The sequence below is a fragment of the Indicator indicator genome, chromosome 7 (assembly GCF_027791375.1).
Source record: "Indicator indicator isolate 239-I01 chromosome 7, UM_Iind_1.1, whole genome shotgun sequence".
NCBI lineage: Eukaryota > Metazoa > Chordata > Aves > Piciformes > Indicatoridae > Indicator > Indicator indicator.
The window spans coordinates 6,290,509-6,312,811 of record NC_072016.1 but is presented as its reverse complement, the minus strand read 5'-3'; the positions used below and the strand labels follow the sequence as shown (position 1 = coordinate 6,312,811).

At 37.9% G+C, this 22,303-nt stretch overlaps 1 protein-coding gene across 1 annotated transcript in view; it reads right to left on the bottom strand.

Moving 5' to 3' along the window:
- NRAP (nebulin related anchoring protein) overlaps positions 1-22,303 on the bottom strand; it is a 52,299-nt gene that overhangs the window by 14,398 nt on the left and 15,598 nt on the right. The window contains exons 14-30 of the mRNA XM_054382465.1: positions 21,956-22,060; positions 19,561-19,659; positions 18,625-18,729; positions 16,930-17,037; positions 16,057-16,158; positions 14,686-14,883; positions 14,369-14,473; positions 12,679-12,777; positions 10,496-10,600; positions 9,933-10,040; positions 8,998-9,309; positions 7,851-7,955; positions 5,554-5,652; positions 3,947-4,051; positions 3,444-3,551; positions 2,592-2,705; positions 979-1,176 (exon numbers count right to left, since the gene is read on the bottom strand). Coding sequence (XP_054238440.1) covers positions 979-1,176; positions 2,592-2,705; positions 3,444-3,551; positions 3,947-4,051; positions 5,554-5,652; positions 7,851-7,955; positions 8,998-9,309; positions 9,933-10,040; positions 10,496-10,600; positions 12,679-12,777; positions 14,369-14,473; positions 14,686-14,883; positions 16,057-16,158; positions 16,930-17,037; positions 18,625-18,729; positions 19,561-19,659; positions 21,956-22,060 — 2,175 coding nt within the window. The remainder of the gene's footprint in view (positions 1-978; positions 1,177-2,591; positions 2,706-3,443; positions 3,552-3,946; positions 4,052-5,553; positions 5,653-7,850; positions 7,956-8,997; positions 9,310-9,932; positions 10,041-10,495; positions 10,601-12,678; positions 12,778-14,368; positions 14,474-14,685; positions 14,884-16,056; positions 16,159-16,929; positions 17,038-18,624; positions 18,730-19,560; positions 19,660-21,955; positions 22,061-22,303) is intronic.

The following is a 22,303-nucleotide window of genomic DNA, read 5'->3' as shown; positions in this document are numbered from 1 at the left end:
ACCCAGGTCTGTCTAGCGCTAATCTCTAAACTCAAAGGCTTCGTGGTGCTGCATACAAGAAATATCCTTTATGGGTCAGAAGGTAAAGGGAGACAACGCTAAAAGTGTGGTCCTCACCTCTTGTCAATCATAGGCACAAGCTGGCAAGAGAGAAGCATTGCACTCTAAGAAGTGTTGTTGAAAATCAGCATTTCACTCCCAACTCAAAGAGTGACATGGAAGGAAACCTGCCTCAGAATCGTTTGTGTCATGCGTTTTCACTCCAGCTAGGGCAGCACAATTAGCACTTGTTTGAGCACAGTCTGCCATCTTTAGGAATGTTGGCTGAAAGTTTTAAACTGATAGACAGGAGCATTTTTGGGTCAGACATGTTTTTAAGATATAGCCCCTCCTGAGGTCTCCAGAGGCAATATAATCTACTAAAAGGCCTTTGCTCGAGGCTGTGCCTACAGATACAGCCTACCCTTAAATTTGTAAGGCAATATCCAGTTCACTTTACTCAAGATTACACAGTGAGCTAAACTGATCCTTAGAATTTCAGCAGCTATGTCTTATGCCAGAGTTTATAAGTCTCTAACAAGTCAGATTTTTAACAATAGGCATCTTTCTTCTGAAAGCACACCTGAATTTCACACAGATACAAAGCAACTCAAACACCAGTTAGTAAAGAGTTTGCATGGTTAGCAAGATCTTTAAAGGAGTATTTCACCAACAGTGCAATCATCCTCACTTGCAAACACTTCTCTGCCTAAGCATCAAAGACTGCCATACTTTATCTCTTGGTATAATGCAATCACACACATCGTACAGATGCTCAGTAAGATAAATGTCTCATTCCTGCACGTAACCAAGGGGGAACAGCCATTGTTTACCCCTCAGCTGCTACTCAAATACATGCTGTCAGCTGTCATGGTTTGGAACAGAACTATCTTGCATCAGAACCAAGAGGGAAATATGGCTGGGGTGTTTTGCAGTTACCTCACTTTGTAGTTTGTATGCATTCTTGGCACACCGCAATCTCACATCATCAGTCAAAGAAGTGTACTGGTGCAGCAGCTGTCTGTATTCTTGCTCACTGACCAAAGACTGGGCTTTTCTGGCATGTACAAAGTGTATCATATCCAGTGGCAGGTGGAAGTGAGTCTTTGTGTCCTCAAAACCTTGCTTATATTTCACCTATCAAATTAAAACCAGATCACATAGATATCACAGCATGGTAATTAGAATTCAGGGTTTGATCTGATGAGCCACTCTCCATATTTCTTCTGCCTTCCAGTACAAATAATTGTTCTTAAAAGTAAGTTCCATCACTTGACTATGTTGTGAATGATCAATACCTATAATTAGAATATGTAGCAGCCTACTCTTCATCAAAACATCACATTCACTTAAGCTGACATATTTTTGTTGTTGTTGTTAAAACCGGAAAATCTAAATCTACAGAATTACCAAATCGAAAAATGAAATCTCAATTCATTGCATTTCTAGAAAGCACAACAAAAAGGTGAAGCTACTACCTGAGGATAAAATGCAAACCAGTCACATCTATATCAGAATTAGTACAAAACCTCAACAAAAATATTTGTTATCTCCATCAATTTGGCCATTTTAATTTCATAGTTTTAAATATCAGTTTTAGTTGTGAAGCTTTTTTTTTCCCACTTCTTGTCTCCATCGAGGAAAAGAAAGGCACAGAAATCTTCAAAGAATTTTTTTCACATGACATTTCCTAATCAGATTATGCAAATGTGAGATGTTCAAGCTGTTCATCCAGATAATGAACATCCAGAGTTATTGATGATCATCAAACTGACTTAAGAGTAACCTGACAGATGGATGAATTCTTCAGGCACTTATTGTTACCTGCATGTCTAAGTATACCACCACAAGAAGGCAGAATCCCAGCACTCAGTGAAATCCCTTAGCACTCTCCCATCTATATTCACAATCAGACTCACTATGGATAATTTTTAAGATAAATAGTTCATAGATTATTTTTTATGTCCTTAAAGTCAGACAAACATCTCACTGCTTTCTTGATCAAGCCACAGTGTTCAAAATGCACTGAACAGTTACAATTCTTGTAAATGATGAACCAATTATGTGATTCTTAGTGCATCCCAAGACCAAGTGGGAACCATTCCCCAACCAAAAAAAGTCCAATTTCAAATTCCATAAACTCATTCATCCTTTAGTCTCTCAGGAAAACAGTAAATTGAAAATAATCACTCAATAACTTTGTATCTCTACCAAATTTAATTTACTTCTGGACAAAGACCACTACAAATTCTCAATTTAACCTGCCTCTGAGTGATACTTTTAGAGAGTAAAAATAGCCTACACAAGTGGTATGCAGCAGGGGATTGTGCAAGTATTCATAGTCTTCTCTTATTGTCAAATTAATGTTACTGTAAATAATGTAAAAGAATTATAAGAATATCATGATTGTATTGAAATATCTGGCAGTGGGAGAGCAAACTAGGTTTGAAATGGTAAACTATTCCACAGCCAGTGGAGAACTACTGCATGGGAAACTACTCACTGCTAGGAAACCAAGTCCAAAATGCTCACATCTCCTTTCTAGTACTCACATCACTCTGCAGAGATGCTGCATGGACTGAATGAGCAATATGAATATCACCATCCAGGCCATGGGAGCCAATCATCTGTCCTTTCATTTTCTGAAATGCTTCCTTGTACTTGTGCTGAAGAGGAAATAAGAATAGAAAAGTGAACAGGAGTGGAGCATTAGTCAAATTGTTAAAATCTGAACAAAAGGGTTTTCATATTACAGAAAGAGATCTATGGACAATAAATCCTAGCTATACTCAATACAATAAGAAATCTGAATGAACCTTTAGTAGATGTTAGGAAGATCTCACCTATACAAAGAAACATTTTGATATTTTATCCCATTTAGGAAAAATAACCTTTAAAATACACCAGTGAACACTTGCAAATAGCTTGGGTTAGTTACCTTCTAGGTGCTCAGAATCAATCTCAGAGAAGCCTCTCTCCATCAGCTCTCTAGAAAGGTTTCTCCTACACTTGAAATTAATCTGTATATGTCTACAAACTTTAAAGGATATCCAAAACAAACCCTGAAGAGTAGAACTTCCTGATAAGCTCTCTCTTCCAATGCATGCCCTGCCTAACTGTGGCTGACAGCTCCTCAACCATCCCTGATTGTCCAGTCACTACAGCAAGTAAGTTGTTCAGCTTTGCTACTAGATGCTTGATTTTGCAGACCTTCCTTTGTGTAGTTACCAACAAACTTCATTTTGCCTGCACCTCCAAAAGCACAACTAACTAGACCAAGGTCAGGTGTCTCCCAGATGCAGAGCTGGCTGGACATGCTGTTTCCATCAAGAATCACTCAGCAGAGCAGAAATAGTCCAGAGTGCCTGACAAACTGGACAATATCAGCAGTGAAGTTCACATACATCACTTATGATTTCACCCAAAGCCTTTGCTGCCTGGAAAGGAATGGCATCTAGTTTGAGTTGATAGCCACCATCCTTCATCTTTCTCCAGGCCTCCTTGTAGTGAGTCTAGGAAATATGGAAGAGGAATAAAGCAGAGTTACTGTTCAAAGGCATCACACTGCAGTATCATTGTTATCCCAGCAATATTACCAGACTAGTTTCATTCTGTTCCTATCACAGAGGGCTAACACAAATGAAACTACCAACACACAACAGGAATAATCACATGAAAAATGTCCCTTATAAAAATGCTTTTTTGTTGTTGTTGTTCATGCTTAACCTTTCTAACTTATGAAAAATTTGGTAAGAAGTTTGATGTCCAATATTACTTCAGAAGCATTTAGACCATAGAATGATCATATACTGTGGAAAGGAAAGGAATTTAGTGTGATTTCCTCTGTAGAACAAATAGCAAAGCACTTTTTAACTTTCTTTTAAAATAATAGAAGTCAGATTTATACCTCACTGATATTCATAGCATTTAATTTGGCCTGAAGGATTTCAGGAAGATCTGTCGTTGGTGTATACTGATGCTTTACACTCTCTCCATGCTCCTTGTACAGCCTCTGCAAACAGAGATGAATTTCAGCAGCAAGCACTCACCACGCACTCAATCACTAGGTCCAGACAAAAACATTAACAAATAGGTTTATGGAAAGCAAAGACTACAGAAATGTGGCAGCAATATTAATAAATACAGGCAACTGTATCAGTTAAAAGCTATTCAATAAGTTGTGGAAGTCTCGTACACCTATCAGCTAGAATATGCTAGTGAGGAACTCCTGGAAGTTTTGAGTGTACAGATCAACGTATATGAAAATTCAGATCAGTGATTATTAATTTGATAAGCCTTCCAACACATGTGAACAGGGAGACTGAGACAACACAGGGGTTATTAAGGATGTGCAGCCATGAGTGGCCCAGCAACACTTTGACATTTCACATCTGCAGAGTTTAAGTTCCCCAAACACAACTCCCCAAAGGTGTTCATTTTTAGCAGATAAACATAATGTCATTATCTGTGCAATTACTCCAAATTTACTTTTAGATCAAGATGCAGGGGGGTGGTCCATCACCTCAGAAGGTAACTGATCCCATTGTAAACCAGGTGACTGCTGGGCTGCTCATGTAAATCCTTGGAAGCAAGTAGGCCCACTTGTGTTGTGGCTCCCTAAGAGGAGAACTAATGAGAACTCCATGTGTGAAGAACTAGAGCAGCAAGACTGATTTTGACTGTGGCTCAGTGAAACAAAATGACTTTATATTTATCCTGTCTGAGATGTAAGCCTTTTGGATCTTATTAATTAAACCAAAGGCACAGACACTATAAGTATTACAATAGCATGTGTTTTACACAAAGTCTTTCATCTTCTTCTTCACTTTAAAAATATCTGTTTTCACAATAAGACATCCTCTCATGTTTGAAACTTGTCTTTTTTGAGTGACTTTCGCTTATTATTCACTTCTGCATTATCCCAGTTAAGTCTACAATATTTTTAAATCGCTCTTCTATTAAAAATAAACATGTTTAAACACCAAACAGCCTCAATTCTTCCCTTTAAGGTTTTCCTTCCTGGATTTCTCTCTCAGCAGGATGACAGCTTGAAATTCAATTTTTTTTTTTTCTTCCTTGTCATGTTGCCTTACATTTTGTTTGCAAAGAATATTAAGAAACTGAAAGTTGAATGATCTGTTTGAAAAGGGGAAAGAACCCCAAATGGGTTCTTCCTGAATGAATCTCAAGAGGCCAAAAGTCTCTAAAGGTCAAAGGTCAGTCTTACTTCTGAATTTTACTACTGAACAAAGAATAGCAAAAAAATAAATGGACAGAAAGCCCTTTTTAGAGGAAACACCCATTCACTTCAGTGGGGTCTCTATGACTTCCCATTCCAAGCTAGAAACACACTCTTTGTGAGATGCACCACACCAAAACACAGAAGTTTCATGGTTCCCAAGGATAATCTCAGAGAAAAAAAAAAAAAAATGAGAGAGAAAGCCAGTGCTTCAATCAGGTCGTTCAAAGAGGATACCACTCTTATAATCATAATGTATATACATTATAACTTACATCCACAGCCTGGTTATAACTAATTCTAGCCTGGATCATCTCAGGAGTGTCTTTAATACTGGTAAACTTCAAAGCATATGGATGCTGACGGTACTTCTTCTGTTGAGCAGAAAAAGATCAAAGCTGTGAATTTTGTGCTGCTCTTTCATGCTATTTGAAAGAGAAAAATCATAGGTTGCTGGAGATTAGAGTGAATTTGTGAACATAATTATTATTCCTCTTTCCTTATCTTTATGTCCTAGGTACTTTCAGATTAATATTTGTTTCGATTTAACAATAACCTTTTGCTGATTAATATTAAAGTATTTCTCCTGAAATAGAAGGAAAACATTTCAAAAAATCAGGTTCTGCCTACCTAAAAATCCAGAACTCAGAATTTTAAAACCTTTTTTTCAGATTACTTCAAATATATGTTTTATTTATAGTTTCTTTAGGCAAGAAGAGAGACAGAATTGTAGTGCGTTAATAATGGCAACCATTCAGCTTATTGTGTCAGGGGTTTTAGGTCTCCTCCTAACACCCATAGCAAATCTGTGCAGGCATTAACACTGTGCCTAATTGTTATGGTATAGCTTCTAGGTAATTGCATTAATTCTGCTTGCTTGAAAGGACCCATAGGAGCTGCTGAAATAACTTAATTAATTTTTTATATATATATATATATACACACACATATATACATATATATATATATACACACACACACATACATATATAATATTAAGATGAAGGCTGTTTGATGGTAAAACAACACTTTTTCCACATGGCCAGGTCACTAAAAGCTTCCTTTCCTGCATGAGTTGCCCTATTCCCGTCAATGGTCTTATTCTTCTCCAAATACCAGCATTTCCTGATGTCTGTGACGAACTCCCAAGTCAATAAATACGTTCAAGGCTCTTCTGAAAATTATTTTTATCTCAGTGTTTTGAGTCTATAGGCATCTTATCCTCCTTTAAACTGAGCTGTGGTACACAGACATTTATTTGAGGCAACATCTTGGCTCTTTGGGGACTCAGAACACCAATATAAAACACATTAAGTCTTTTAAGATATTACAAGCTTATAAGCAATGTTTTGGTTTCAGAAAACAATCCCTTAGAAATCAGAAATCTTACTAAGTTGAACTGGAGACAAAAAGTGGTTGATGCTTTATCCTGATCAGCTGCAGAAGAGTTGACCAATACATCTTTACATAAAGCTCCCAGAAATCATATTCTAGAAGCTGCTTTTTAGGAGTATAAGAAGGGCTAGTCACCGTATGAGAAGGCTCACAGCCACCTAAAATTATTTAGTGCTCACAAAAAGGGTTGGGAGGAACAACCTAGCAGGTCAAATTTTTGCAGTTTTCACTACTAGAATATCAAAAAGATAGACCTGTACAGGTTCATAGTTACTACTCCAGTTGGCATTGCTCTACTAGATTTTATGAAGCTACCTTGCTTTACACTAGCTGAGGATCCAGCTTATTGCGTCAAAAAAAAAAAATCATTCTTCTCCACTGTAAATGATTACACAGGAAAAAAATAGTGTTAGCAATCAGGCAGATGTGAAAGGATGACCATATTTTCCTGAGACACTATACCAGTGGTTATGCTATTATTCTCATTGAGTGAATGCACAGGTGAGTCCTACATCAGCAGTTACCTAAAATAAAAAAAAATCACAGAATTCAGTCTCCTACTGCAGCAAATTGGGCCAGTAGGACCCCCTCTGAAATAACAGAAAATTAGGAACCTTTTAACCATTTCCACCAGAACTTCCTTTGAAGGCACCATGGGACTGGCACAAAGGATTCTAGATTTCACTTTTTCCTGTAAATGATGTTGCTTATAAGGAGAAATAAGGAGAGAAACTGCTTGGGCTGATAGCCACAGACAGAGACATCTATATGAATTTCAATAGCTAAAGTGAATATATATGAAAAAGGAGCAAGAAGGAATGTGTATCTCTTGCAAAAAGTGGTTCTTGGTCCAGTGATTGCATCTTTTCATCATCTCTCCTGTTCTGCTTCATTAAAAGGTAGGCTAGTGGGTAGCAATTGAGCACTGTTTGATTGCCATTATTATTCATAATATCATTTGTCACCTACTTTGTTTTTGCAAAGGCTATATGGACTCCTACTGGTGTGTGTTTGGTATCTGGTTTCCCTCTAATTACCAGCCCTATCCTTGGTTTTGAGGCCTTTCATGTGGTAAGCCTTTTTCTTTCCCCTTTGAGTGGAAATTATTTTAATTTTATACAGACATTTTGCACGCATTATGCAGCAAATTCTGTTACATGCTGTCATGAAATCTCACCTCACTAATGAGTTCTCCTGCCTTCTTAGCCTGCTCCACATTTAATGACCCAGTGGCTATCCATCCAGCTCCTTTCATCCAGTTCAAATCTGCTCTGTATCGGTTCTGACAAAGAGAAAAAAAAAAAAAAAAAGGTCCTATTGTTGGTGTTCATACACTTAAAATACCATTAAAGGATTCACATATCTCAGGAACAACAACCAAGGCAAATTAGTGCCTGCTTTTCTTATATTCACTATTGCACAGTTGCAAGGAAAGCAAAAGAAGAAATAAATTACAGAATGAAATAGAAGCAGCAGAACTCGGCAGCACTCATGTAATATGCTTTGCAAGGTAATTCTTAGAAGTGGTCTACACCTTAATGTCATTTCTAATTTCTACTCCAACATGGCAAAAACTTCAGTTTTGCTGTCCATCGTGCACTGTTTAAAAGATCATTAATGATTGACAATGATAAAAAAGTGACACTTAACATTTCCCTACCCCTATGCTTTTGTTATACTGGAGGGAAAGTATTTTGTTTTGTTTTACTTCTTACTTTCCTCACGAAATCTCTCCTACTAACTGTCTGCTGAATTCAAAAGACTTATACAAGCACTAGAGCTCTATTTCTCACAGCAGCTAGAAGGGTTTCAGCAGCAATACCTCAAAAAGACCTGTACAGGTATTTATCTCAGACTCCTTGAAAAGTTCTCACTTAAACCCTCAGAATGGAATGTCTAACTTAAGAGTAACCATCTACAGTATCAAACAGTCCATCTGATGGTAACAGCTGACCATGTGGCCTCCATATGGAATTTTATCACCCATTTTATCACCATAAATGATTTAACCTCTTTGCACATTAAGTTAGAAAAGTACATCATATATGAATCCTAGTGTTTTATTAATACTTGAAGTAAGCTTTGAAGAAGCTACACTCATAAGCAGGATTAGAGCTCTCATAAAGACTGCACAAAAGATATCTGTTGAGCAAACAAGTGGTTAATATTCACTGTTTTAATATTAACTGCTTAATAGTAAAAAAAAAAAAAGGTGTATAAATATGTCATGGTATTAGAAGCATAAAAATCTGAGGAAACTCAACCCTAAGTGTCTATAGGGGTTGAATGGAAGGGTATTGAAAGAGATTAAGCTCTGAATTTACATCACTCTGCAATCCGTAGGCCTTCTTGGCCCATGCCACTTTCATGTCAGTAGGCAGGGCTGTGTAGTTATGGAGGGCTGTCTTGTATCCTATATCCGTGGCCAGATTCTGAGCCTTTTTGGCATGGATGAGGTTAACCATATCCATGGAGACGTGGAACTGATTCTTTGTGTCCTCAAATGACTTCTTGTACTCCAGATCACTCTGCAACTTTGACATTTGGAGGGAATGAGCTATCTGTGAATCTTCCTCTGCAGCTTTTACTCCAATCAGCTTACCCTTCATCTTCTCATAACCTTCCTTATATTTAATCTGTGAAGAAAAAAACCAAAACAGACCATGGGTAAATGATCTAAGCTTCTGAACTGACAGCTTTGTTAGTGGTAAAGCAATGGCCTATGACATGCATGGTCCTTGATACCAGCAAGCAAGAAGTCCATTTTCAAAAGAGACTGGGATGCCTCAGAAATGACTCAATGTTTATAAAGAACAAACCCTTCCTCAAATAATAACAAAAGCTGTAACAAATCATTCTCTTATTTTTGTTGTTGCTCTCTCTAGGAAAAACATTCTCTAAGCATTGAGGTCAGAAGGTTCTTCAAGGAATTTTCTGCCCAGCCTAAATATATTAAGCTATGATGTTTCATAGGAGATTTTCACTTCATTCTGAGTTCTAAAATTCACCCTCCAGTCAAAAAGAGAAGAGAAAAACACAGGCAGCACATGGGGAAAAACTCTGAATTGCTCAGAGCAAACCTTCTGACTAATTACAGAATGCCAATCACTCAGACAACTCCTCCATTGCTGCCTAGCATGAATCAAGTGAGGGTGGCTCAGGGCACTGAGGCATATGTGACACATCCCTAACACTCTGTTAGTAACTTGGACTGTCAGCTGTCCTAAGAATAAAGAAGGCTGATAGAGTCCATACTCACATCACTTGCCAGATCCCTCTTTGCCTTAGCTGTCAAGAATGACAAAGCATCCAGACGAAGCTCAAATCCTTTTTCCTTCTGCTTCTCCCAACTACTCTTGTAGAGTTTCTAAAGATATAATAACAGTCCCTTTATTGCTATCCATATATTTTATTTACTCTATAGTCACAGTGAAAGGTCTCAAAAGTAACATCAAGCCTGCATGCTCCCCATGCCCAGCAACCACACGTCTAAGGACCAGATCCTGATGTCTTCACTTACATCCTGTAACTGTGGATACTGACCCCATTATCTCACTGGGTCCAGTGAACCTGTCAATATGCCACTTACTTGGAAGCATGTGGAAAATACACAGTTTCAAACCCTAAAAGTGTAAGTCTTCAGAACATCCATCGTGACTAGCACTTAATTAAAAGCAAGCAATTAAATCTAGATATTAACACCTAAAACATTTGGACCTTCTCAGAGAGAGAACCTAACTTTTACTACAGAACAAACATTTCAACAGCAGCTCTAACTGTTGACAGGAGTGAGAGGACCCAAACCTCTGTCTTACACATTACCTCACTGATATTGGCAGCATTTGCCTTGGCCAGTATGAAGACAGGATCATCTTTGCTGATGGTGTACTGATGAAGAAACTGCTCTTTTCCTGACCTGTAAGCAACCTGTCCACAGAAAGCAAAGCATGGTTAACAAGCCGTAGCCCAGGTTTAATGTTCAAGGAATATTGACTAAAACACCCCAAATATTCAAGGATTAGTTAGGGCTAATTATTGGTGAGTTACACTTTAGCATCACAAATTTTTTTTTTCCAAATGTGTATTTAACAGCTGACTCAGAGTCAAATTACTCCCAGTTAAAATTTCAGGGAGTAAAACAAGACAATTTAATTCTCTTTCCTAAAGTTAGGTCTTAACTGGCTATAAAGCTGACAGCAATGCATGCTCTGTACAAACCTATGCTAGAATATATTTCATCCAATATTAAACTGCACCTATTTTTAGGTGGAATGAAAGTCTTTAATATGACACAGAAATAGTGCATTTTAGGAATGGGATTAAAAATACTAAGCAACTGAATCTGCAGAGAAAATTTGGGACCTAGGTGTAATTGCTGACATTGTACTCCAGTGAGGACTAGTATCCCAACTTTGAACAAAAATATCAAGGATCTTTTATGACCCAAGTAGCAAACATCTCCATTTTATAACTCAGGGCAATGTCAACAGAGAAATGAACTGCTCTAGTTCAGGAAACTGTTGGAGGAGCTGCTGAGAAGCTATGAAAAGGTGTTCTATTTCACAAAGTGTTACATTTCTTACCAAAAAAAAAAAAAAAAAAAAAAAGTTCCTACTATAAAGCTCTAAATTCATGGTTACTATTTTGATTTCAACACCCAGACAGAAAGGCAGCGTTGTTCAGTACACAAGAGATAAGTAATGGGAGCCAGGAGACCAACATTCTCCTCTGATTGTGTCTGGTGATATCTTTGAGACACACAACACTCACTAGTAAGCTCCAGTTTTTAATTGACAAAGAGGAGCAAAAGAGCAAACATGGCAGCTGCCTGAAAACGATCAATCAAGAAGCAATAGCACTTAATTCACATCACAACTGAGAAGTGACAGTATCTTGATTTCACAGCACAATATGCTAAATGTCATTAAAAAATGAAAGCCTGGCAAGTCACTACTGCTCCCAAATTAGCTAGTCAACAATTTTAACAACAGGTTCCCCTTCTTTTGGAAACTTAAAAGTGAGCTGCTGTCAGCTAAGTCCTGCCAAGGAGTTCTAAAGTACCATCTCACTCCTGAAGTGGTCAGGCAGTTGGACTAGAGGACCACTGTAGGTCCCTTCCAATTGAAATTGCCCTATTCTATTCTACTCCTATTCCATTCTACCTCCATTCCATTCCATTCCATTCCATGCCATGCCATGCCATGCCATTTCTATCCTATCCTATCCTATCCTATCCTATCCTATCCTATCCTATCCTATCCTATCCTATCCTATCCTATCCTATCCACCAGATTCACACAGACCTAAGGAAGAATAGACAGCATTCTGAAGCAACCTAGTTTGGGAAAATATGACTATTTTAGCATTTTACTAAATCATAGAATCTTAGAACCATAAAGTACTTTAAAAAGGTAAGTGAAGTTAAAGTAACAGCAACAGCTGAAGTACATGTGGTCTAAAACTGCTGAAACAGCTTTAAGTAGTCTGACAGGGTCCTTAGTGAAACACAGCACCTGGGGTGGATTTGTATCAGTCCCTGTCTACCTTGCTTTGAAGCACTGCCTGTTTTCCCTCCAGCTTCCTTCCTTGCTTTTACTGCCTCATGGTAGTAAAAGTTTTTGTGCAGATGGCATTAATATCTCAGGAACACTCAGGTATCCTCTCATGAATGTACTGCAGCAATACCTGAATCCAGCCAGCACCACCCACAAATTTGTTGCAAAAACTGTCTTCTAGAGTCATCCTCCCCATTTCTGGCCTTTGCCAGCATTTATGAGAAGACTCTCTTGTCTATTTCCATTCCCTTTGTGAGTTTTTTTGTCGTTGTTGTGTTAGTTCAGAGAATTCAGTGAATTAATCAAATAAACCAATAAAAACCCTTAGAAATAAGTGTAAAGGTTTCATGACTCAGTTCTTTTCCACCACTACCCCAGTGTACATTCCTTAGAAAAGACCACATTATGAGTAAGCTACTTGCAAAGAAACAAATTCAGTCAAAGACTCACATCACTTTGCAGTTCCTGGCTTTTCTTGGCATGCTTGATCTGAGAACTGTCAGCCACACTGGTGAACTTCAGAGCATCAGCCTTCTGCCTGTATTTTTTCTACATCAAATTAAAGCAAGTTAGGTAAAATTTTCTACAATATTTACCCCCCTCTCAAAATGTAGTCTTTCCAGAAAGCACATGACTGATAGAGCCAAAAGTCCCTTGTAAATTCCGAAGACAGTTTTAGCACAGCCATCAACAAAACAAGCTTCCAAATACTACCCAGTGCTAGTGCTAGCATTTTTGAGGCAAGGAGGGGAGCTTCTGCCTCAGCCTTTTGCATCACTCATTTGAGAGGAAGCTGAGCATCCCTTTCTATCTTTGAGACAGTACAAGAAAATGCAACATCATAGTTCAAGACCACAGTATGACAGGGAAGACCAAGCAAACACTTTCTTGTATACTTTAGTCAAATTCTTATGCTAACAGCTCAACCATGAAGTGGGGCATTCTACCTAGGAAGGGTGTAAATGCATTTTCTCATTATCTGGCATTTCATGAGAGAAATCCTTCTGCTTGAACTGATGGGTGAACAGATCAGTTCACGCTGTGTTTCTGCTAGGGTAACACAAAACAGAAGTTAAAAAAGCACGCAGCACTTCAAAGAGGTGCTCATCACTTTATTTTAGGAACCTGGAAGGGAGGGAAGCAGATTAAAACCAGCATGTTTTGTCACATTGCATGGAACACTATGTAGTGACATTCTGCAAAGAAATGACAAAATGCCAGGCTCTGTATGGCAATAGAGATCTCTATAATAATATCCACTAGTCTCCAGTTTAAGTGACTGTCAGACACCTCTTGGCCTTACACAGCACTGGAATGAAAAGCCAGATCATTATGGATTAAATATTTGTGGAATTGATTATCACTATAGCACACCACAGCAGCAGATGTCAGTTTATCCCTAGCAAGACACTAGATCTGAGAGCAGCTTCTTTTCTTTTGTTTCTAGGGTGTACTTTTTCCCCCTTGCATGAGTAGTAAGAGATGTCAGAGACCCAAGGTATTAGAGAGTGTGATCTCCAGTAACTAAGTGTTTCTGTTCCTTCTTCCAGCACTGAGTGGGATTTTATACTTCTTGTCAAACTTCCCATAATTTATTCTTCTATCTGTTCTCTAGTGTTCCTAGCACTAGTGAGACAGCTCACCCATAGCTAAGCAGCTGAGGAATTGTACTTCCATAAGGTTAATGGCAGTGCAAAATCATGAATCAATCAAGTGAAAGCACTAAAAACCTGCACAAGCTGAAGCTGCCAGCAAAGACAGAGCTTTTATTTGCCAAAGAGTAAGGACATTTCCAAACATGGATAATATCTAATTTTTCAACCCTTTTAAAACTTTTAAAGGCCTTAATGTAGCATGTTCTACAGGAAATTCTAATTCCTTTCAATGCTGCTCTGCAAAATGGGTAGGGGAATGAAAAGAGGTGGAAGCACAATTATGGGGACTTCTGCCTCAGAAGAAGTGACACAATAAACATATGATGGGAAAATATATTTTTAACCTTTAACCCAGGATTTCCTAGGCTGTAGAAAACCAAAAGGATGCCCATCAGTTCTTTAGGGCTTTCTTACATATTCCATACAATGTAGAGGAATAAATGTGCATAAACCTTTAAATAAGTGACAGAAGCCTGAGCACTTACCTCACTGACCAAATCTCCTGCTTTTTTGGCTTGCTGTATATTAAGACTTCCTTCTGTGATACATCCAGCTCCTTTCATCCACATCAGATCTGCCCTGTATCGAAGCTGGAGAGGAAAATGACATTTCTTGGGATGGGAAAGACAGGTACAATGTTTGCATGTGAACATGGGCACCCTTTCCAGCTTCAAAGACATTTTAAAAAGACATAGTGGAAATCAAACAGCATCCATATGAAATGAGCATTAATGTCAAACTGAGAAAGTCTACAAACACTCATAGCGCTTGTAATAGTTAAGCTGAGTATACATCATCTTACATCACTCTGGAGACCATAGGCTTTCTTTGCCCATTTGGTCTTCATATCTTCTGGAACCACTGTGTACTCATGAAGTCTCTTTCTATAATCAAAGTCACTTGCAAGTGCCTGGGCCTTCTTAGCATGTCTCAGATTTATCATATCCATAGGCAGATGGAAATGTTTCTTAGTCTCCTCAAAATCCTTTTTGTAGGCAATCTAAAAATAAAAGGAATGAAAAGAAGTTGTCTATATTAGTGTACTGCAAAGCTGAAATTATCTTAAATCTCCACTCTTGTTTGAGTCCTTACTCAGATTAGGCAAAAAACACATATAGAAAAATCACATAATGAAGGATCCAGAAAACAGATGGCAAAATGAATTTTGCAGACTCTAGAGATCTTCTCTATTACAGTACATCTTACATTTTGACTTGCTTAAAAGTTTTATGCAGAAGTGTTGATATTGATTTTTTAATAAGATGTTATTTCCCTGCCCCAAAACTAGGACATCATCAACCCAGAAATCACTATGAGAACAAAAATACTGTGTAATCATAGAATGCTAGCTATAGGAAGAGACCTCCAGAGGTCCTTGAGTCCTACACCCCTGCAAAGCAGGACCGCTTAGGGCAGGTCACAGAGGAATGCATCCAGGCAGGTTTTGAAGATGTCTAGAGAAGGAGACTCCACAACCTCACTGGGCAGCCTGTTCCAGTGCTCCACCACCCTCACAGTAAAAATTCTTTTTCTCTTGTTGAGATGGAATTTCCTGTGATTGAATTTACATCCATTGCCCCTCATCCTATCACTTAGTATCACTGACAAGAGACTGGCTCCATCTTCCTGACAGTTACTCTTCAGATATATTTCCCTCTCAGCGTTCTGTTCTCAAGGCTAAACAGCCCCAGGTTCTTCAGTCTTTTCTTGTAAGAGAGATGCTCCAGTCCCTTAATCATCCTCATAGTTCATAGTTCAGTAGTTCCCTGTCCCTCTTGAACTGGGCAGCCCAGAACTGTACACAATAATTCAGATGTGCTCTAATTAGGGCTGAGTAGAGAGGGAGAAGAACCTCCCTCAACCTGCTGGGCACACTTTTCTTAATGTACCAAATTATACTATTAGCCTTCTTGGCCACAAGGGAACATTCCTGTCCCATGGATAACTTATCAACCAGGACACCAAGGTCCTCTGTGGAGCTACTCTACAGCATGTCAACCCCTAACCATTGCAGAATATCAGATGGAGAAAGGAAATCAGGTTTTGTTATATGCTTCCAAGGATTTCTTATAGTGAAAGTACTAAGCAGTAGGTCTCATACTGTTGCTGAAAATTTCCAAATTACAAAGGAAAAAAACAACCACCATGTGAGCAAGAAAAATAAAAATTTTACCTCACTACTCATCTTTGCTACCTTCAGAGAGTGCAAAAGTCTTGAATCTTTGGTTCCAATTGCTTTTCCTTTTGTTTTTTCATATTCTTCTTTATATTTAATCTGTGGGGAAAAAATAGTTTGAATCAAAGAAGATTTCCATTTACCCAAGAGATAAGCAATATGCTTTTCGCTGGAGATCTGGATGGTCAAAATTTACAAGGGCTTAATCTGATCCTCACTATCACTTCATATTCCCCAGATTTTTTTCTTAGACATTTCCAAAGGTGCAAAGTTGTTCTCATTTATGTTATGTTGCTATAACCTCATTCTTTAAGACTCTCTTCTCTGAGGTGGATACAATTATAAACTTAAAATCTTTTGATTATCTAAATTATCTGGTTCTTAAAGCAAAAGATGAGAAATCAATCACCTGAAAATGAAGCAATGGATTCAGGATTTGATTTTCTTAATGAGGTGGGATTTCAGAATCAGCTGCAGGAATAAATGTCTTCACAGGTTAAGAATCATAAGCTAAGTTGTTTGTTTTTACATTTTTAGATATGTGTTTATGTTAAAGGAGCAGATTAAAGAAATATGCATTACCTTTGCAATGGATGATAACAATGGTTTGAGGATATAAACAATTCAAATTACTGAATTTTACTATGGAGTTATCCTGCATATTTTTCTTCCTTCTGTATGCTTGTAATAAGTCATTTTCAGAGAGTGAAATTTCATAGCAGAGTCTGCAAAAGTTTCCAACTGTTCATCAGGCATTAAGAAAGATGGACAGCCAAATGCAGGACTTAGATGAAGTGAGCTAACCTTTATTTCCCCGTGCTATATCAACTTATATAAAGAATAATTCCTATGTAATTAAATATAACCTACATCACTGGCAAGATCCCTTGAAGCTTTGGCAGCAAGTAAAGGCAGAGAATCAAGTTTCATCTCAAAGCCCTGGCCTTTACTCTTCTCCCAGCCTTCTTTGTACTTAATCTGAGAAGGGAAAGACAGCAACATGTCACTAACACATAAACACACAGCATCTCCCCAGAAACACAAAGATGACTAAGAGCAAACCAGAAACATGTATATATATATATATTTTCAGTCCACAAAGTGGATACTTCTTGCATCATAATTCATTATCATTTTAAGACAATTAATTGGCCAAGATTGAGTCAAGAATTTTATTCTTGGAGTTTACATGCAGTTTAATGGCCAGAATATGCACCAAGAGCTCTCCATTTTAAACAGGCAGGGAGGAGGGAAGGTGTTTTAAAAGTTACATCTATGTATGTAAATAGCATAGATCAATAGGAGCTTATCTATAGGGCAGAAAAGCTGGTACTCAGAATCAGACATCACACTGCTCGTGTCAGGGTTTTTCTTCCTCCTCAGCTCCCCAAAAACAGCTAGTCATGCCCCCCCAGTACTGAATGCCCATTTGTAACTACAGTTCTTTATGTGAGCTGCTGGAGAGCATCTTTCAGGTTGGCAGCATTTAGAAGGGATCCAGCTCATGTGCTCTGAGACCATCCCATACTGTGAAGCAAAGCTCAGTGAAGCAACCTTTATAATCAGGAGATATGCATGAAAAGCGCATTCATGAGTTACACAAATTAAATGCATGAGTACCCCATGCTTAACTTCTGAAAGTCAAAGTACTAGTGGTTTAAGCTCCTTTTCAAAATCCCATTTGAAAAATCCATTACAGAAGGATCAAGTATGCCTTCATGCACACTACTATTCATGCACTTAATAAAGTATCCATCAAGCCCTGATTTATGAATTTGGCTTTTCCTATGGTTAGATTTTACCAGTATATAACAATAAGTACACATCCCAACACATTACAGGGACAAAGAGTACTGCTACACAACACTTCACCAGCACAACTCACATAAAACTGAGGGAAAGACATGAATATGGCAGGATATGAATATGACAGGGAAAATTTGCAGTAATGGCAAATCAGAACCATGAAAAACCATGAAACTGGTTCAGAAATAAGAGTCACACCAGCAACAAGTCTGGAGTTTCTTTCTAGTTTTTCATTTGTCTTGTTGGGCTTTTTTTTCCCCTCTGTAATGACCTACCAAAATGGAGACTTGAAAAATACATTAAATAGCAGTTAAACTTCCTGCAAGTGCTTGATTTTAACATCAAAGTCCCAGGGTAAATCAACACATATTGTAATGAGTGATGAGTGACAACAACAGTGAGCTTTATCTAAGTTCACTGAAGTCACTGTGTTTCTTTCCAGTGACTTCAGCAGGCTTTGAGTTATTAGAACTGTGCAAATATTGGTTCTTCACACAAATATCACCCCAGAAAGAGTTAATTTTGTAAAGTGAATACTGATTCACTAAACAAATTCAAATAATATGAAAAAGTCTGGAGCAAAAAAAAATTCCATTGGTTTCACTGTGCTGTTTCTCTGTCTATTCTGAGCACCATATTTTGTGCCATTTAGTAAAGACCAATGATGAATGCTTCCAGAAACAGTGTCATCATCTTTACATTCATTTCAGTTTGTTAATACCATCACAAATATCAGCATGTCCCCAGTTACTGGCTTACCTCACTGTATAGCTCAGCATTGGCTTTTGCCTTGACTAACTGTGGCAGGTCCTGAGGTAGAGTGTAATTTGTTTTTGTCTTCTCGTACTGGGCTCGGTAGTTCAACTGCCACATATTGAAGAAGTCAACAACAAACTCAGTTATTTTTACCTCATTGAAAATGTGGCTGTTACACTGATTGACTGCTGTTGAATTTCAGGCTATTTGTGCTGTTACAGATACATTTATAGGTATGGCTGACATAAATGTGAGGGCAATAAGGCAATTACAACATTTACCTAGGTACTAGGAAGTAGAATAATTGTTCTATAAGTAGTTACTTATTATTTGTAAGTAGAAAATATATTATTAAAAAACAGGCATTAAAAACACACTGAAGATAAATCCTAACAAAGCACAATAACATAAAGCATTTAAATGGATAAAAATATTAATAGATTCATAGAATGGGTTGGGTTGAAAGACACCTTGAAGATCACCTAGTTCCAACACCCCTGGCATAGGTAGGGACACCTTCCACTAGACCAGGTTGCTCCAGGCTTCATCCAACCAGACCTTGAACACCTCCAGGAAGTGAGCACCCATGAGGCCCCTGGGCAACCTGTTCTAATGTCTCACCACCCTTTCTGTAAAGAATTTCTTCCTAATATCCGGTCTAAATCTGCCCTCCTCAAGCTTCAATCCATTCCTTCTCATCCTATCACTACAAACTTTTGTATAGAGTCCCTTCCCTGCTTTCTTGTAGGCCCCTGTCAGATCTACTGTTATGCTTGCCACACTTTTGGAAATGACTTAATTCAATTTGTATTCTTGTTTTGGTTGTAAATCTGCTGATGAACGATGAAGAATAGAAACAGTTAAGTGCTACTAATGCAATGAAATAGAATTATCTCATAATACTAATAAACAGTGGTGGCTGATCATGACAGAACTTACATCACTGAGTTGCTGTGCATTTATTTTGGCTTGAGCAATTTGTGGAGTGCTGGCAACAGAGCTGTACTTCAGCTTGTCTATGCTTTGCCTGTAGTTCACCTAAGATAAAATAAAAAATTAAAAAAAAAAAAAAAACAAAGGAAGAATTGCTCAGACTGAAAAATGAGAGATTGAGTAGATATAGTTGTGTTAGTTAATACTTATAAATCCTGACTTCAACCATGATAAACCAAAGTGAAGAAAACTGACAGGATCTCTTGGATGAGATCGGAGTTAATGCTCTTGGAATTTTCTAAGCTGAAGTCACAGTTTTTATTGCACTTTGAAAATGAACTTCCCTTATAATCCCTCCCCCTTAAACCCACAAATTCTTAAAAAGATGAAGCTTTATCTGATCCTCCAAAGCTTTCCTATAAAACTGATATTCTTAACCATCACTTAGACTATTTTTATCTATAAAAGACTATCTTTATAAAGGAACATTTTAATTGTCTATTAAGACATTTGTCCAGTGTAAGGCTGTGCAGAGGTGAACTCTCTCACAGAGGGTACTGAGTTTCAATACAATAATCAGAGAATTTCCTTGTGTGGTAAGAGTTTTATGTGGATGATGAGTAGAATTAAAATATATATATGTATGGTACAGAAAAAGCAATTTTAATGCCAGCCATTGATAGGATTGGAGCCCACTAACTTCCTAACACATTAACATAGCAACAATAAACTATAAAATAAATATGTTAAATCCCAACATTGCACAACAAGAAAACCACAGAGAAGCTTTCTTCCAAACCTGTTGCTGCCAAAGGACTCAGTGCTACACTGCAGGACACAATTATCATTCTCAGTAGGCCTTAATTAATATTCACTGTAGTTAATCATCATTTTGCAAACATTGCAAATCATACTGTTTAAAACTAGTTTTGTAAGAACCCTTTTTTCCAGTAAAGTATAATATATTTCTAGAGACTCTGAGTTACTGAAACTACTTTAATGTGAACCTTCTTATCTCAGGTATCGTGTCATAAACCTGGAGTTTCTGCCATAATGACGAAAAGCTTGGAAAAAAGCCCTGAATTATCTCATAGGTCTAAAGTGATCAAGGTAGCCAAAACAGTTCATTTTGCTTCTTTACAGGGAGAGAATTTTAATTCCATAGAAAGGGATTATTTCCTTTTAACTGTGTATTTATTGCTATTTGTGATTGCTTAGCATGTGAGACTTGTATTCTTCAAGAGTTCAATGCAGGCAGGCTACTTCTCAGTGAGCAGATGAGTCCTAAGTCTGTTTCAGACTGCTAGATGATCATGAATAGTACAACTGAGTCTCTGTGGCCAACTGATTTAAATGCTCCAGACCCAGATGCTGACTATGAATTGTAGAGCAACAGGTAGTGCTGAAATGTGTACGGTAGGTAGAACTAATTTGTAGACTTGGACATGAATTCATGCTTGCTTTGAACTCTTTAAGAGATCTGATCTGTATTTTTTTTAAAGATTTTCCAAAGATAAAACTGAAACTACAACTGAAGAGGCAACAGTGCATCTTACAGTTGAAGTACTTCCTCAAAACCACCAGGGTTCTTAATTTTACCTCTTCATACTACCATTTTTTCTTGGAAGAAGTGGTCAGGCCCAGATACATCTCATATATGTTATGAGCCTCTCTAAGGCATCTTGCCTCTGGTTTCCTGAAATTTCAGTGGAAAGACATCTTAGGTAGTCAGAAATACCCTGAGGAAGTCCTGCTCCACTCCTGTTGATTTTATAAGTAATGGCTGGTGTCTGTGCTCCTAAGGCATAGGTTAAGTTCCCAAGGGTAGATGAGATCAGTTAAGCCTTTAATGCTTGTGAGAGGTGGAAGCATGGTATCCTCTGCAGTATGATGTCTTCCATTTAACTGCAGAGCACATATAAACACAGCAGTACACAAATTTCTTCCTATGGTTCAATCAGTAACTCAGCTCCAAGCCCAAAGGGCACCTCTTTCCCACAGACCCCAGGCATAAGGAAGGTTATGTGACCAGTCAGTTCCCCTTCGAAGGGGAACACCTCTCTCCAGGGAATTCACAAAGGATGAGAAGCCTATTTAAGTCTCACTGTTCTTTCAGTATTTGAAGCTGCCCAGGATGGTGAACATGTTTTGCAAAACAAGGTGGAGACAGGGCAGAACTTCACATCACTGTATAACTGGTGCTGAACTGAAGCCAATGACAGGAGGTGGCAGCACCTTCTTTGTCTTTGAGCCCATTCTTTCCTTTAACTTTGCTATCACTAGCTGTGTCCCCATGACTAAATCATCATTTGACACATGCAATCCATCACAGCCTCTCCTACAGAGACATGACGAGCCATGCAAGTCATAGGGAAAAAACACAAAATATAAAATTATTTACCTCTTTCAAAGGGACCAACTTTCTTGTTGTCTGATATGAAGGAGTGAGAGTAGCTGGGTAATTGTAGTCAACACCATCATGTTTGTAATCAGATTTATAGGCTATCTGAAACACAGAGAGAACAAAAAAAAATTCATTCCTTTTTTTTTAAGCTGTCATTTGTTTGAATAATTATCAGTCAGGAGGAAAAGAGAAACAATAATATTAATATTAAATGCAGGAAACAAAGTAAGTTGAGTGTCATGAGTGACAAAGAAAATGAAATTATTTGCATAGTTTAGCCACTAATTGATTCTTTTTCAGCTCCTCAATTAATCCAATGCCAACAGTGGAAGCACTAACTTAACT